The following is a 15,839-nucleotide window of genomic DNA, read 5'->3' on the forward strand; positions in this document are numbered from 1 at the left end:
GTCGCTTTGCAAAAAAAATCGGTCTGTCATCGGAAATGTGAGTCTTGTGAGAGTTGTATTTTGTCTGTCATCCCAAATTTGACTCGTGTATGTAAACACTGGAGCACGTGCATGTCTGCGGATGAGTTTTTCGAGTCCTGTCTGCAGGAAGTTTTTGACCAAATTGCAGAGCAGAGGTCAAAACTTTTCTTTGAAATGCGAACAGAGGCAAGCATTGCGTCATCTTTTCGATGGCAAAGAGTGTAATGGCGGTGTTGCCGACCGGATTCGGCAAAAGTTTAATCTTCCAGTTGTTAGTTCTGATGATGGAGGTAAAAAGAAAACGCGATGGTGGAACAGGCTTCGCCAGCCTAATTGTCGTTTCACCACTTCAAAGCATCGTAAAGGACCAAATTTTGGAGGTCAGGTCTATGGGAATGTCAGCCTGCAATCTGACAGATTATCTGGAAAATTTGGATGAAATTTTATCGTGGGCAGTTCAACATTGTGTACGGTTCGGCGTTAAATGTAGCACACAGATTGACCAGTTTGCGTCCGCACGGACTGCAAACTATATCTGAAAGAAAGTCCTTCACGTTTTTCAGCTTGTATCCCGATCTTCCCGAGACTCGTCGCAATTGCACATTCATTACCGATATTCTTGCGTGCCGATTGTTTAAACAAATTAAAATACGAAGAAAATCCTGCTTTCTCACCACACTGACCGTAGGTAATCCTCAAGTTTTTCGAGCAAAGATGGCAGAAAGATTGATTTTCATTCCTTTTTCTGCCCAATTTCGAGGGCTTCGAAGCCATAGCTCGATCGACTTACATGGCGAAATTGGCGCTTTGTTGGTTTCATTCCGCGAAAATGGAGGGTTTCAGTTTTCGCTACCGCGAGATTGGAGTCTGTTCTCACTCATTTATTTTGACAGTTGACCCAGCGCTGTCACCTAATTTTAATTAAATGTACACGTTTCGGGGGGTTTCCGGGCAGGCGTCTTCTCGATTTTTTCCTCGCGTGGCCCTCTCGCGCCTTTCGCGTTTCTCCCATACACGCGCTAGAAACTAACGACGCCTGCCACGCAGGCTACACATCAACAGTTTCCGCGGCAGTTTCCTCATCGTCCCATCAAGGTAAGCGCGGTAGTGGGACTGGGAAGATACTGGTGTTGTTTGAGCCCGCGAATTTTAGCGGTTCTCACTTCCGCTCGCTTTATTGCGCACTGCGCATCGCACTGCGCGCACTGCCCATGTACTTCCTTTACAGTTTAGTACAGACGACTCCATCCTCGTACCCAGGGCCTTCGTTTCCTTTGACCAGCGGTCAAGGGCGAAGACTCGAGGTACGAGAATGAGATTCCTGCTTTTCTCTTTTGTTGCAGGAAAGAAATTGAAGACGTCTGCCCGCAGGCTAGACCGCTAGAGGAACTTGCGCGCGTTTTCTGCAGGATCGTGTATTGACCACTAGCTTATGTACTTCTGAGATTACATAATTCCTGTTTATTGGCGGATTGGTTTGAAAACGTACGCAAGATATTAAAGATCCTTTATTCAGAGCTCTGTTCAGCAAGCATAACTGAATCTGAACGTTCTGGATTACATAAATAGGACTTTTATGCATTTTAAGCATTTTTTTTTTCTAAAAAATGAATATTGTACGTATTCCTAGAGCTTACAATAGACAGTGAATCCCGGTTATCCGAACTTCCAAGGAAAACGAAAATTGGTTCAAGAAACCGGGAGTTTGAGAATTCGGGGGTAAAATTACGGTGCTCGACTGAGTGAAGAAAATCAGAAGGAAACGACCTTTGATTCGTCGACCGATAGAGTGATCGGGAGGTTTGAGTAGTCAAGGATTGGAAAAATCATGTTTCCACTGGCCACACCCACAAGGGTTTCATCCACAGGCATCAAACAATCTTTTACAGCATAGTTATTAAAAAACACAGCGACAAACCGTAAAATATTCCGTCAACCCACCATCTGATCCTCCAATAATAATATGTAATTAACTTTTATATAGCGCAACTTCTACATAAATACTCAGTTGCGCTTTACAATGAGCTCAAATTAAAAATTAAAATTAACTTAAGAAAACTATTTACATTCTTTAAAAACTATGTACACTATACTTTCTAACAACTAATTTGAATTATTAATACTGAATAAAAAACTATTAAAAAGCTAAATTAAAAAAAATGAGTTTTAATGGCAGTTGTAAAAGCGTCAAGCGTCTTTATCTTGCGAATATTAGCTGGCAGTTTATTCCACTCCGTTGGTGCAGCTGACTGGAATGTACGATCGCCGAGCGTAGATCGGTACTTAGCACTTGGTGGTGCAAGCTAGTAACAGTCCCTCACTTGATCTCAAACACAACGACGAAGGAAATCGCTAGTTCCAAATTTACTTATTAAACACTATTTTCGGTTATATTGCAACATTTATCGACTGAAACAGATGTTAACTTTATTATATGCGTTAGCCGCATAGCTTCCCTTGTTACTCGTTTAGGACTGGGTGCAAGGTCTATTGGTGCCCATTCATGTGCATGCCATTTATCGCTTTGCCTTCCCGCCGCTTTCTGATACAGTCAGCCATAACATCCTTGATGGTTTGTTCTGCAAGCCGTGTGTTGAATTCGTTCAATTTTGACAGGCGATCAAATGGCTTTCTAGGGTACTTGAAGTTGAACGTACTGTAATGGCCTTCTGGATCCTCAAAAAGTGAGAAGTCTGCAAACGTTTTCTCTTCAGCGGTCTTGCGAGGAACTCCTGCAAAGAAGCACTTTAGTCAGTGAATTTGTTTAGATCATTATGGTTAAGGCTTTCCACAAGTTGCTCGGCAACTTTTTGGCAACTTTTCATGTCAGGAGCCCATTATTCATGTTTCGAGCAACGTTTTCCCCTTCCTTTTTTCTTTTCGAGCAACTTGTTACATTTAGAGCAATTTCCAGGTCGAATTGGAATTGGGAAATGTTGGTTAACGTTTTGATTAGGACCCGAAGAAGTTTCTAGACTACTTTCAGACCAATTGTGAGTAGCTAAAAACAAACAAGCAAGCAAACATACGAACAAAAACAAGAAAGAATGCACCATACAAAAAACAAAAGAAAACGACGCACGCAAAAATTTCATGATATATAGGCCGGTCGACATCCTCTGTCACAATCATGTCTGAAAAATTCTTAGATCCTCAAACAAACCTGGGCTGCTTTGTTCTTTGAAAGTCTTGTTCACAATCGCAAAGTGTACCACCACAGGACACGTGGCATCCGTCGCGTGGGCAAACACGTAGTACTCTTTCAAACCGTACTTCCGGTACTGTTCCTCGGCGTTAATGGGAGGGAATTTCCGGTTGTTTTTTCGTGCCCATTCCTCCGCCAGCAAAAGTTCCTGAAAAATTCAAGGTAGAAAAGGGGAATGAGCTTACAATGTGTTGCCATGGGTTCACTTGAGGCATTTGGATTGAGCCATCAAAGCTTAAAATATCAGTCACCACGGGTAAACAAATTCAATGAAATTACCTTAAAAGGCATCTCATCGTCCTTGTCCCGAGCACTGAAGTCAAATGAGAGAAAAATGTCAATTTCGCGCTGGGGTCTTAGTAGCGGAGGATATGGCGAGTTGAATACGAGCCCGCTGTCAACCAAGTAGATGCGCTTGGCCTTCATGCCCAGCTGGTCAGCGGCATCAGTGACATCTTCGGCTTCTGTGAAGATAGCAAACAGACAACATCGGCGCATTACGAAATTGCCCAATGCGCAACGGCATACAAACGCGAATAGTCAGATTAGTAAATCCAAATCTCACTGGGGGACAGCGACTGGAAGTTCATCAATAAGTTATAAAGCTAAGTTATAAACTAGTTGAAGCTGGTTTGTTTAACTCTGTTTAATATGTATTGTATTTAATTTGTTTTGATAATTATTATATTGTATTAATTTTTATTGGTTTTAGTTGTTGAATATTTTAATTGATTGATTGCTTGATTGATTGAATGAATGGTTGGTTTAAAGAACTAAACAACTGATTACTTTTGGAACTCATCATACAAACAACCAACCAACAAACAAATAAACAAACAGCCCACCATGACTCACCCGGGGGGACTGGAGCGACCATCAGCTGCAGGCCACGTAAGAAGTTGTGCACCAGGCCTGCTCGTCCAGCGCGTGTTTTAAGCACAGAGACTTTTTCGATGAAGCTTTCCATGACACTGGACAGAAAGCTGTGACGCTCTGGATGCATTGGTTCCTCGTTTGTTTGCTGTCCACCATCTTTATTATCAGCGTCATCTTCTTCATCGCTTTCGTTGTCGTCCCCCTCGTCTGTAGTAATCGAACCGTCTGGGGAGGGGTGGAGAGTAGATTTTAGTTTAGTTTTCTTTTTGGGAACATCTTGGGCTTTAAGCATAAGCCAGACACCCAATGAAACATTCCTGGCAATGGTTTTGATTAAAAGGTGCACAAACGTTTTAACTGAAAATAATGTTGAAAATAAACAATGGCTCCACTCATTTCAGGCTTCGAACTTTTGGACTGTTATCCCTCCCACTCCAAGAAACATTTCCCCAAATACTTTTACTTCACGAGATCACGCGAGATTTCTAAGCGCATGCATAACAATTCAGCGCACACGGTCAAGGCCCAAGGCCCTTGAACAAAGAAGGGAAATCCTGGGATCGTAAAAGACTATTATAAATACAACAGGTGATCTAAAATTCTAAAAATAGATACATACGTAACTCTCCTCTCAGATCATCAGAATTGCTCGTGCTCTTGATTGTGTTTTCAGGAGATTCACCCTCGTGAAGAACTCTTTGTAGTAGAATAGTGAAAGCACTACCCCAAATTCCTGCAGAGAGGGACTGTGTGTGAGCTTAATAAACAAAACTAAACAAATTCTAAACGAAGTTGGTACAATATTAAACTCTGGCCATTTAATAAGAATTTTGAGTAACTGAGCTTAAAGGCTGATCAAAAGTATTTAAACAGAGACGGCTCCGTCCTGAATTCCAAACCCCTACCCTTTTATATCTCATTTTGGACAGAAAAGGTAACCCTTTCAAATACCTTCCACAGAAAACGTTAATCCTTTAGTACAGTCTATTTAGTACAGTCTATTTCTGTCTTGATTTAATAAAAGGTGGCTACAGTCTGGCTGTCAAGAAAATTGAATGGGGTTGAGATTTTTTTTTTTTTTTTTTCTTTTAAGGACATGGGAGATTATTTGGCTTACTTTCAGTGGAAATGAAGTGCTTTCAATTTTATACTCATGGCTTTTATCCCTTCTACCTACCTACCCCCCCCCCCCCTTCCATTTACTTTTGGTTAGTTTACCCAGGCTCCAACTCGCCATATCTACCGAACTTTGAATTCTAATGGCGCGCGCTGACTTGTAGAACAGAGGTGATCTAGTTTTTCATTTTGCTGTCTAAAGGAAGTTTGCCGGAGGACATCATTAAGTCCTGTGAAGGTGGAAGTCTAACGATTTGCAAGTTTTGCGTCGGCTGTTATTGTACCTTAGAACAAAGCTTTAACGGGTTGAACTCTTGACTCGGTACAGTTTTGCTAGGTACAAATAGCGTTGTGCTTGCTTTAGACGGCAAAGGTCTTCAGCCACATCAACTAGGACTCGGAACTAGACTTTAGGGCTGATTTGAAGGCGGTCATGGCGATATTCGGCTTGAACTCTTCCTTGGCTGGAGACTTAGAAAAATTCTGTTGTAATGTCCGGGGGTATTGGTTCCCTTTATAACGATTTTTTCCACATCCGGGGTATTACATTGTGAATAAGATGGAAAGGTTGCAAAGAGCGCAGCTGATGGTCGAAAGGAAATCACTTCAAACCCTTATGTGAGTAGAATTCTCTTCATTTGATGATTATTTTGCCGTTTGGCTAAGCTAGCAATCAGAGCGGCCTGTGATTCGATAGTCAGCAGCAATTCGATATGCGGGGTTTCCGGCCGTGAATTGACATGAACTATGACCGAATGGTCTCGCTGAGTCATGAATTATTTAGTTATTTTAATCCCGAATTCGTTGAAAATGAAGCGATCGTCGATGTAAAATGCTTTCTGATAGTTCATTTTAGACCATGCATGGATTTAGAAAGCTTTAGTCCATCTCTCGCTCCGGCGCTTTAAAAATTTGTTTTCATTTGATGTTATTTCATGTTGTAAACAAGTTAATTAAATTGGTAGAATTCATGATTTGAACAGAATGCCGTAAATGCAGTCTTTTTGGTTCATAAAGAGATTTATTAGAGTAATTTACGTTGAACATGAGCTACAACTAGTCGATTCATGCAAAGCTTCTTGCAAAAATATGTCTTTAGAACTAGAGCTGTGTCAAAATCTTTAGACACCTTTTATTAAATCAAGACAGATTTAGTACAGTCTATTTAGTACAGTCTATTTAGTACAGTCTATTTAGTACAGTCTATTTAGAAAAGTCTATTTAGTACAGTCTATTTAGTACAGTCTATTTAGTACAGTCTATTCAGTACAGTCTATTTAGAAAAGTCTATTTAGTACAGTCTATTTAGTACAGTCTATTTAGTACAGTCTATTTAGTACAGTCTATTTAGAACTGACCTTGTAGATATGCAAGTGAGGGTTCTGGGTATGATGCCAAGAGCTTGCCGCAGAAAAACTTGCATCCAAAATGTTCCGTCTTCATAAAAGTACCGTATTTTGACATTCCTATTTCGTAAGGACTGAACTCGAGCCATTCTGGGAATGAAGGAGAATAAATGAGATGAAAAGTACAAGAAAAACGTTTTTGTGCCATGTAAAAAGGTGATTTGCTGACGTGGAATAACGTCTACTAATTAATTTTTTACTTTAGCTCAAAAACATTATTTTCCCATTTTGGGCAATGGTAAACTGGTGTATACCAACGTAAAAAATGAGATCAAGTCAAAGCTACCATTCTTTTACGTACAATTTCCAGAGGTAAATATAAGAATCCGACATTCTGATTGGTCGAGTAACTCAGCATATGCGGTTATCATCTCTCGTGATGGTTGATTATAAAACTTCATGCAAGGCGCGGTTGCTTTTATACATACATTGTATACATTGATCTTATTATCCACTCCCATCCGGGATTTTCAGGGATAATTAATTAACAACACTGGTTGGGGGACTTTGCAAGACTGCTTATGGTGCAGTTTACAAGTAATGAAGGAATGAGTAATGATGCCCCGTATGTGAGTGTGAAATTAAGATAGACCACTACACCGGGGACCACGTCCCCTACTGTTTATGAACAGTGTGTGCGTCCTACAGAACTTATTAAACGTACAAGGCTTGTGAGACGGGGCTTACGGATTATCGTCCGTATCCGAGAAGACTAGAATATCTAACCATTTACAGATGTCATTACAAAGGCAGCATATTCCCCTTGGGTATTTTAAGACTCTGAGTGTTGGTCCGGTCTGGGACTCGAACCCGAGACCTCCCGCACGGTAGTCCGGCGCTCTACCAACTGAGCTAGCCGGTCGGCGGTTTCCATGTTATGTAGATATAATAGTTCTTGACATTCACCTCCAAAATTACACTAAAACACTCCTCTCGGTTATATTGTAATACAATTACTTCAAAAATCTCGGACTACATTTACACTGAAACAGTTGGATCTATATAGCAAAACAGTATACTTACAATCTTAGCATGGTTTGTCTGCAATTTTAAGAGCAGTATGGACGCAATCTTATCGCAGTATGACCGCCATTTCACGCTTTCACTACCGTAATCTTAATCTTTTTCACCTTTCATAACCGCTATCTTACCATAATATGTCGCAACCTTACCACAGTGAGACTGCAATCTTACCACACTATGACCGCAATCTTAAAGCAGTGTGTCTGCTACCTTACCTGAGTATGTTGCCGCAGACACATCGTTTTTCACGTGTACACAGGTGTAGAGAGGTAGCGGAACCATTCCATCTTTTACTACGAAGCGTTGTTCGCTCAGTTTTGGAATATTTTTGCGCTATGAAAGACAATAAGATACAGACATTAACAGTATATCTCTGCCTCTGTTGAAAGCAAGAGCAATGCATGTGGCAAGTGAAATCCTCAAACTAGAAAAACCTGGGAATGGTTGTAAATTAGCTCCACCAAAATATAATAGAGTCCGTTCAAATGAGTTGTAAATGGTCATTTAGGGTCTGTTTATACGTAGAAAACCTGTCTCTGGCAGAAGAGTTTGCTCCAATCTAGACCATCTGTGTTGTCCATTCTGACATGCCAAGGCCCTCCCAGGTTTGCCCATGATCTTTAGGTCCCGACTTGTCCCTGAAGGCGTGAAAAAAGGAGACTCGCCTCCAAGGGTCACTTTTCTTCAAAGCGAACCCTGCCAAGTCACCTTTTTTTTATTTCTCCCGTCAACGGCTGGCTGCTATTCAAAACGAAAAGTATGAAAAGCTTCAGGTTGTCCCTCGTAGATCGCTAGAGAGGACAACCCTCCCACCAGGTACAACTTTCCTTTGTTCATTCTGTAAGTGAAAGCGATCTAATTCACGGTTGTGACAACACAGCATAGACACATCTTTGGGAAAAAGTTTTTAAACCCTCAGAGGTTCGCCCATTCATAAAAGTCACGGGAGTGTTAGTTGGAAGTTTTGTGCTTTAATTTGAAACAAAAACATCCACCGACGAGAGTGGGATCTAAATGCTGTTGAAACTTACGTCTCTCAAAATGGTTTCTCCAACAAGGTAGCCAAAGAGGTCAGTGAAACTGACAGGTTGCCCACGTGACTTCTTTTCCAGGATGATTTTTAAGCGCTTGTACAACCAAGCAGGCGTCAACAGGCGCGTCCAACTCTCCTTCACGTTTTCTCTTAAATCTTCTCTGATCTTGCTTGGATGGATAGCCGGCCAGTCGGGATGAGAATATAACGTGGAAAGATACCTGAAATATCATATAGCATCTATATAAGAGTTCTTTTTAACTAATCGCATGGTATTTGGAAATAAAAAGAGAGGATACAGGGATATAAGGGAGGGGGAGCGGGGAGCGGGGCATCTAACGGAGGTGTTTCTCAAAAACGGATGCTTCGCAGTGGGCTCTTTCTTTGTCCAGTTGAAAAATAAGTTCTGCTTTCATTCTGCTTAGTTGGAAGCATTTGTAATATTTGTAAGTTTGTAACCGCATTAATTTAGAAAGATGGATATTTGCTGCAACTACATGCAGTCATTATCCTTTCGAGATCTTTTCCCCTTTTAGGGCCTTTAATAGTGTATTAGTAGTAGTCACCGCAGTTTTGGAATTCAAGAATGGAATGCCTAGCAGTAACTTACCATGCTGATCCTGACAGTCCTGCAGTGTACATTGAACAATCTAACACACCCATGTCTCTGAGAGCAGAAATCACTCCGCTGAGAGAAACCATAGCACGGAATCCTCCACCAGAACCAAGAACAGCTACGGAAGGCACCTCGAATTTTAAAGAAAAAAACACACGACAACTTAGTCGTCCTTAGCTGCACAAGATATAGAGGATATTACATGGTTGCTTGGAGATATGAAATTTATCTTCGAGTGTTCAAATCGATATTTTCACGTGTGAAGATATGATTTTTTCGCGCGAAAGAGTTCCTGGTATTTCACTGATGTTTATGTAATAAATTGTATTTGGGTTTTAAAATAATTGTTCGTTTGTGGGTTTCATCTGTTTCAGTTGCAGGTATTTTTGAACTTGCTGCTATAAAAGACTGTAAAAAATGGACAGCACCATGCACCAACTGCCCCTCCCTCCACCAGCGTCGGTTCCCTTTCGGGGAGCCTACAATTCATAACGGAAGAGAAAATGGCAGACAACATAGTAGTATAGTGAGCATAGGTAGGGTCCTGTTATTCACCTCATCAAGTGTCTGTGGTCCCCTCTCTCCAAGAAGCTTCTTCATGGCTTGAAACACGACAGGTTTCCTCTTCTTACGAAAGTCATTTTCCTCGTCACAGAGATAGTCGCTGTACCTCATGTCGGTGGGCGCAGAGCTATTGAAGAAATAAGGGATCAAAATGAGCCTACTTCCCAGACTTTCTATGGGCTCGTCATGTTCACCTCTCCGAGAATTAATTAAGCCCGCGGCCATCATAAAAGAGGTTGCTTAGCGACCATGCGGCAAGCGTTTGCTGTTTTATAAATGGAGAATATATTGGTCGAAAAACCGCCAAATTGTGTTCGCGAAAGTGAAATTGAAATGAGTACCCTTACCACGTTTCAACTTTTATCTCCACGTCCACCTCTGAAGACTAAAAAGTTAAAACAAATAATTTAGAAGTTTAACTTAAAGAAACCAAGATGTAAATTGCCATTTTGTTTATAGTTAGTCAGTAATATTACCTTTTACTGGATAGCATTTACAGTGTAAACCAGAAAACCGTGAACACTTTACTCTATTTTGCATTTGTAAATTTTTGCAGAAAACAATCGAATGTATAGCTCAAACTGCAGGAAATTTAAACAACTGGACAGAGACGAGGCAGCAGGTTATCTTTCGTGAATAATTCGTCAACTATTTCCTCTACTTCCTTTTTCAAAGTATAATGAAAGTGTTCACGGTTTTTGTGTTCTCACTGTAAACGAACTTTTACTTGTAATGATTCTTATGTATACGGAAGTGAAATGAATGTGTTCAAAGCTGTTTTGTAATGCAAACATGGTTTAAAATAAAACAGTCACTGATATGAGAATTTACAATGTCAATCCCTAGTGAAATTTAAGCTCTAATATTTTCACTGAATTTCAGTTTTGTAAACTTGTCTAGCTGGTTTGGGGATAAAGTAGCCCTGTCCTTTCTCAGAGTGCGTGAAGAAAAACTCTTGGGCTGAAAATCCAAACAATACCTCGCGAAAAACGAATGTTTTCTCATAAACTTTATCAAGCTTCAAACCACTGAGGTTGAATATCTGAGGCTTTCCCACGAAATCATCACTTAGCGTATCCCACTCCATCAGAGTGATTTCTAGGAAGACAGAAGAAAGTTATGTTAACTAGAGAAACAACAACAACAATAGAACTGCAACAACAACAACAACAACAACAACAACAAAAGGGGTTTGATTGGGAGATGGCACCTTGCATTACGCAAGCGGTTGCCAAGCAAAGGCTTCCGCTAGACAGTGAGACCGAAGGCTCTCTGTTTGCCATGTCCTTTGCTTGGATTTTATCAATTCAGACGGTGCATCAGTAGTTTAAGTTTATTAATCAGCAATAAATCACAACACAAACAAGGAAGACTTGCTCTCATGCAAACTGACTGCGCAAATTTATTTCCTTTTCTTGTGCTTGTGTTTTCAAACAGATACAACCCATTATTTTTTGGGTATCATTCAATGAAAGATTCTCAAACACAGGGTACAGCCATAAAATGAAGTCCCTTTAGTCCTATTGTCTTGTTACAGCTAATGGCTGTTGCAACAACTGATTCCCAGCAGGGTTAGGGTGAGCCACTAAGCCTGTGATTTCTTCCCTTGCAAAGACGGTCTGCTAACATTCCATATTTAAGATAGAATTAAAATCATTTGCCTGCTCACCCAATTCGTTTTCCATATCCGGGTCAAGAAAAAACTGGAACTTTTCCTCCCAGATCGGGTTAGTAGAGTTGTATTGCACTTTAGTTTTTCTTCTACCATTTGGCGCGGTCTTGATATACAGCTTGACATACGGATCTGGCGTGTCCACTGGAATAGAGAAAAGGAGTAAGTCAGTCAGCCAGTCAGTCAGTCAGTCAGTCAGTCAGTCAGTCAGTCAGTCAGTCAGTCAGTCAGTCAGTCAGTCAGTCAGCCAGCCAGCCAGCCAACTAGCTAGATAGCTAGTCAGTCAGTCAGTCAGTCAGTCAGTCAGTCTGTCAGTCTATCAGTCTGTCAGTCTGTCAGTCTGTCAGTCTGTCAGTCTGTCAGTCTGTCAGTCAGTCAGCCAGCCAGCCAGATAGCCAGTCAGTCAGTCAGTCTGTCTGTCTGTCTGTCTGTCTGTCTGTCTGTCTGTCAGTCAGTCAGTCAGTCAGTCAGTCACCCATCACTCAGTCAGTCAGGCAGTCAGCCAGCTAGCCAGTCAGTCAGTCAATCAGTTAGCCAGGCAGCCAGCCAGCCAGCCAGCCAGCCAGCCAGCCAGCCAGCCAGCCAGTCAGTCAGTCAGTCAGTCAGTCAGTCAGTCAGTCAGTCAGTCAGTCATTACGCTAGGCAAGCAGACCGTGGATCTACAAAGTTAAACAGAGGCAAAATGAAGCGATGTATAGCGAGACAGTACCACATGAAAGATACTTACACAAATCATTAAACGAGCCGAGAGTGACGTTTCTTCCACGGAGCACTTCAATGTTGAGGCACAAACACGGGCGATAGGAAGCCTGGAACCGGCAAAAAACTCACAATAAGCTACCGTAATCAAACTCGTCCCCAGGGCCTTCTCACCGTAATGTTTACTGCGAAATAAGCCGTGGGCCTATATTTCCTAAACGTCTCTTTCAAGCCCAGGGGGTACTCTGGATTTCAAGTGACAGGGATGATCGAATGGGGGCGAATTGCAAGACCCAAAAAAATTCCCTAGGGCTTCCAACCGAACCCAAAAATATCCCTGGACCAAAATTTAACCCCCAAAAAATCCTATACCGAATTTTCCAACCCAAAATTCCCGGAATCGAAAACTTTTAATCCCAAAAGAATCCTTACATCATCCCCTTCACTTGAAATCCCGAGTACCCCCTCCCCGCGGGCTTTCAAATGGACCTATTTTCGGGGAGGGCCTAAAAATGAGGAGGTGAGATTTGTGTAATTAATGTAGGTAAACTTAAGTTGTCTTGTGTGGGCCAGTTCTCGTACTCAATTTAGTTCTTTGAATGTGTTTACATGCATCAGTGTATTTGCCTCTTTCTAAAAAGTTTTTTTCATTTCTGCATTTTACAGTACGGTTACTAATATAGAACGCTTGGAGGTCAATTTTGGCCCCTTGTGGAAAATAGAATTATCAGTACCGGTACAATAATGAATTTTTGAGATAAATTCGAACGGAATAAGAAAAAAGCTATAGTAATGACTTTTAAAACCATACAACAAAGAAAAACAACGACAACAGCCAAATAATTATGATAACCAATCGAAAAAGAAAAAAATCACTTCAAGTGTACCAGTGATAAAGAATCTACAAATTTCTACTAACTATACAATGAACAACATTATTTTAGAATGATCAAAATTGCAACTCTGGCGTCGTAGAGAGAATCGCCGCTGTGCGCTGCCAAAACTGGAACATGAACGCCCATGAGCGCAAACGAACCGAAGAAGCCAATTTAGGAGCAGAAGTTATCCTAGCTTGCATGCATAGCTGCACGATTGTGAAGTTGTTTACGCCACCTGTGGAAACGTGACATACAGCTATGCGCACCACTAAACACAGGTCACATTTGGCTCGTTTCCCTCCAAAACACAACCTGAAAGCTTTAGTCCAAGGCTACCTTGAAAGCCCTGCCACGACATCAGTATTATCAGTGTTCTGTTATTGGAATATAACGAAGCATTGCGAACGATTTTAATTAACGCGAATTTTCGAAAAGTTATGTTTACATGCATTTAATTAACGCGATTTATGGTGCTTTATGCGTGATTATTTGTATAGCTACCTGTACCTGTACAAGACAAAACAATATTGTCCATGCAACAATAGAAATACCGGTAAATGAGAAGACAGAAACGCGATGTATATTTAGCATAAGAAAGTAGAAGTGAGCTGTTTTTTATTGTAAATTGTAAGTAAGACTTTCCGAAGCACGAAGTAAGAACGAGAGCGTACCGAAACGGTACGAGGATTTCTCAAGTTCTCTGGGTAGTTTTTTATGATTACAATACTATTTTTTAAAAGGATATATGAGTTACGGTGATGAATTGTTAGGATTTAGTCAAGTCAAATATGAGGATTCCGATTGAAAAAAGCCACTTTCACAATCATTATGGCGCTTTCGAACTGTCCACGATCGACAATCGACTGCTTTGATGAACAGCTGGCCGAACGTAGTTGGAACATGATGCTTGGCATGTGCATATGGGCGAACGTAGTTGGAATATGATGATTCGCACGTGCATATGGGCGAACGTAGTTGGAATATAATGATTCGCAAGTGCATATCATAGCATCTTTAAAAGGGTGCGGTTTGAGGCCGCCAATCACCCCCTGTCGGTTTTTATTCCGCGTGTAAAGGCCTGCTGCTACAATGTACGGAAGAGGTCAAGTGTCCGACGAAGCATCAAAAGTGAGCGTTTTCCAAATCGCGAAATTGAAACACCGGTAAATACTGTCTCGTCAAAATCGCGAAATTAAGTACCGTCCCTGCGAAATTAAGTACCAATAGGGCCCATAAGGTACTCTCAAATAAATGTAAAGATACAACTCCTCTCTCATCATTGTCGTTCTTATTTACTGCAGACAGTAACCACATGCCCTCTAAGAAGGCTTTTACTGTTATTTACCCAGTTTGGAGATAACAAACGTTCACTTTAAACCTAAAACAATCTCAAAAAAATTATATTAAATGTCGATGGCTCTGACGGAGAGGTAGATTTACATGTATTAAAACTGTGCTGGAAAAAAGGGTGTCTTGAAACAAAGATGCTGTAAAAAAGTGGGATTTAAATTTACAATGACGAAAATTAAAGTGCATAAAATTAACGCGAATTTTGAAATTTGCGTTAATAATATGCATCGTTAATTTCCTATAATAAGGTAGGAGAAGCAACTTAGCGATAAATTAATTTTGGCCTGTGCATAGTGCATATGTTCATCGTAATCGTTGTCCTTTTTTAAAAAGAATGTTTAACTGCAATATGCCAGTGTCATTTAATTTTCAAAACTTTGCTCAGCACAAACGACACCCTTAAATCGTTTTTTGTGATCAGTTTCAACAGACCTATACTGCAAAACAAATTAAACAAAAACGGACACATCACACTTGACTCTGAAGATGGCTTCCAATCAAGTTGTTGAAACGGTCAGTAACAACAGTTGTTTTTTTGAACTACTCTCGCCCGCTCGATATAACCGTGACTACAAAGCTGCTAATACTAGATACGCCGCTAAGAGAGTTTCAGTTGTTCTGAGTTGATTCATACCTGATATTTCGCTGCCATTGTGAAGAAGTTGACCTTTGTCTGCTTTGTCGTGTAAAGCGTCCGAATCGCAGTTCAAACCTGACTACTGTATCTCTGTTTATATGTCATTTATATACAATAAAATACGTGACTCGGTACACTCGGTCTAAGAACGGAAGTTTACACAGCATAAGATGCATTGAGCATATGAGCACAAGAGGCTACTGCTAAAAGACCGCAATTGACTTCCTCTATCTCGTTAATCATCTCGACTTCCTGTTTCTGTACTTTGTACCTGCTGCTATCTCAAATTAAAATATTCCCTTAGTTTATTTTTGTCTGATATCCATCTTCTATTTGTTACATTTTCAGAGAGTTTCTTCTATTTTCTCATACAACGAGCATAAGATGTGCTGCCGGACCTAGCCTGAATTTCAGTCGTCTTCTCGGGACGTAAGCGTTATCTTGGTCACAAATTTTCAGAAAAGCTTCTTTTATTTCCCCATGCTGTAAATGTTGTAAGTAATCCCTAACAACTTTTAGCCATTATTCCCGGCTAGTACTTAAACCCGGAACGCCGGAATACTAAAACCCGGAACACATAAAATATATCGTGTAACCCTTACAAATATAAAGAGCTAACCGTTAACAGGCTAACCGAAGTACACAGTAGGCTAACCCGGAGGTGAATAGCAATCAATAGAAGGCTAACCAGAGTGAACCGGAGTGAATAGTTAACCTATTATGCAATGCGGTTAGCCTACTAT

At 40.8% G+C, this 15,839-nt stretch overlaps 1 protein-coding gene across 1 annotated transcript; it reads right to left on the bottom strand.

The window, feature by feature from the left end:
* Positions 1-1,985: 1,985 nt before the first annotated feature.
* On the bottom strand, positions 1,986-15,125 carry LOC144641667 (cytosolic phospholipase A2-like). Its single transcript, XM_078500699.1, has 15 exons — positions 15,094-15,125; positions 12,260-12,341; positions 11,530-11,676; positions 10,840-10,958; positions 10,208-10,245; positions 9,852-9,987; positions 9,291-9,427; positions 8,679-8,901; positions 7,863-7,980; positions 6,577-6,714; positions 4,722-4,835; positions 4,082-4,327; positions 3,506-3,690; positions 3,185-3,374; positions 1,986-2,753 (listed from the first exon to the last, which is right to left on the bottom strand). Exons 1-15 carry the CDS (start codon positions 15,109-15,111, stop codon positions 2,509-2,511), a joined length of 2,136 nt encoding a protein of 711 aa, XP_078356825.1. The 5' UTR covers positions 15,112-15,125; the 3' UTR covers positions 1,986-2,508.
* Between the last annotated feature and the right edge of the window lie 714 nt (positions 15,126-15,839).

Source organism: Oculina patagonica, chromosome 2 (genome assembly GCF_052425735.1).
Source record: "Oculina patagonica isolate OP01 chromosome 2, crgOcupat, whole genome shotgun sequence".
NCBI classification, from domain to species: Eukaryota; Metazoa; Cnidaria; class Anthozoa; order Scleractinia; family Oculinidae; genus Oculina; species Oculina patagonica.

Bases quoted from the DNA above. Each gene is read 5' to 3' on its own strand.
- LOC144641667 (XM_078500699.1), bottom strand. The intron at 11,677-12,259 runs GTAAGTATCTTT...TCTCTATTCCAG, and splicing joins CGGCTCGTTTAATGATTTGT to TGGACACGCCAGATCCGTAT. The intron at 9,428-9,851 runs GTGAATAACAGG...TTAAAATTCGAG, and splicing joins GACCACAGACACTTGATGAG to GTGCCTTCCGTAGCTGTTCT.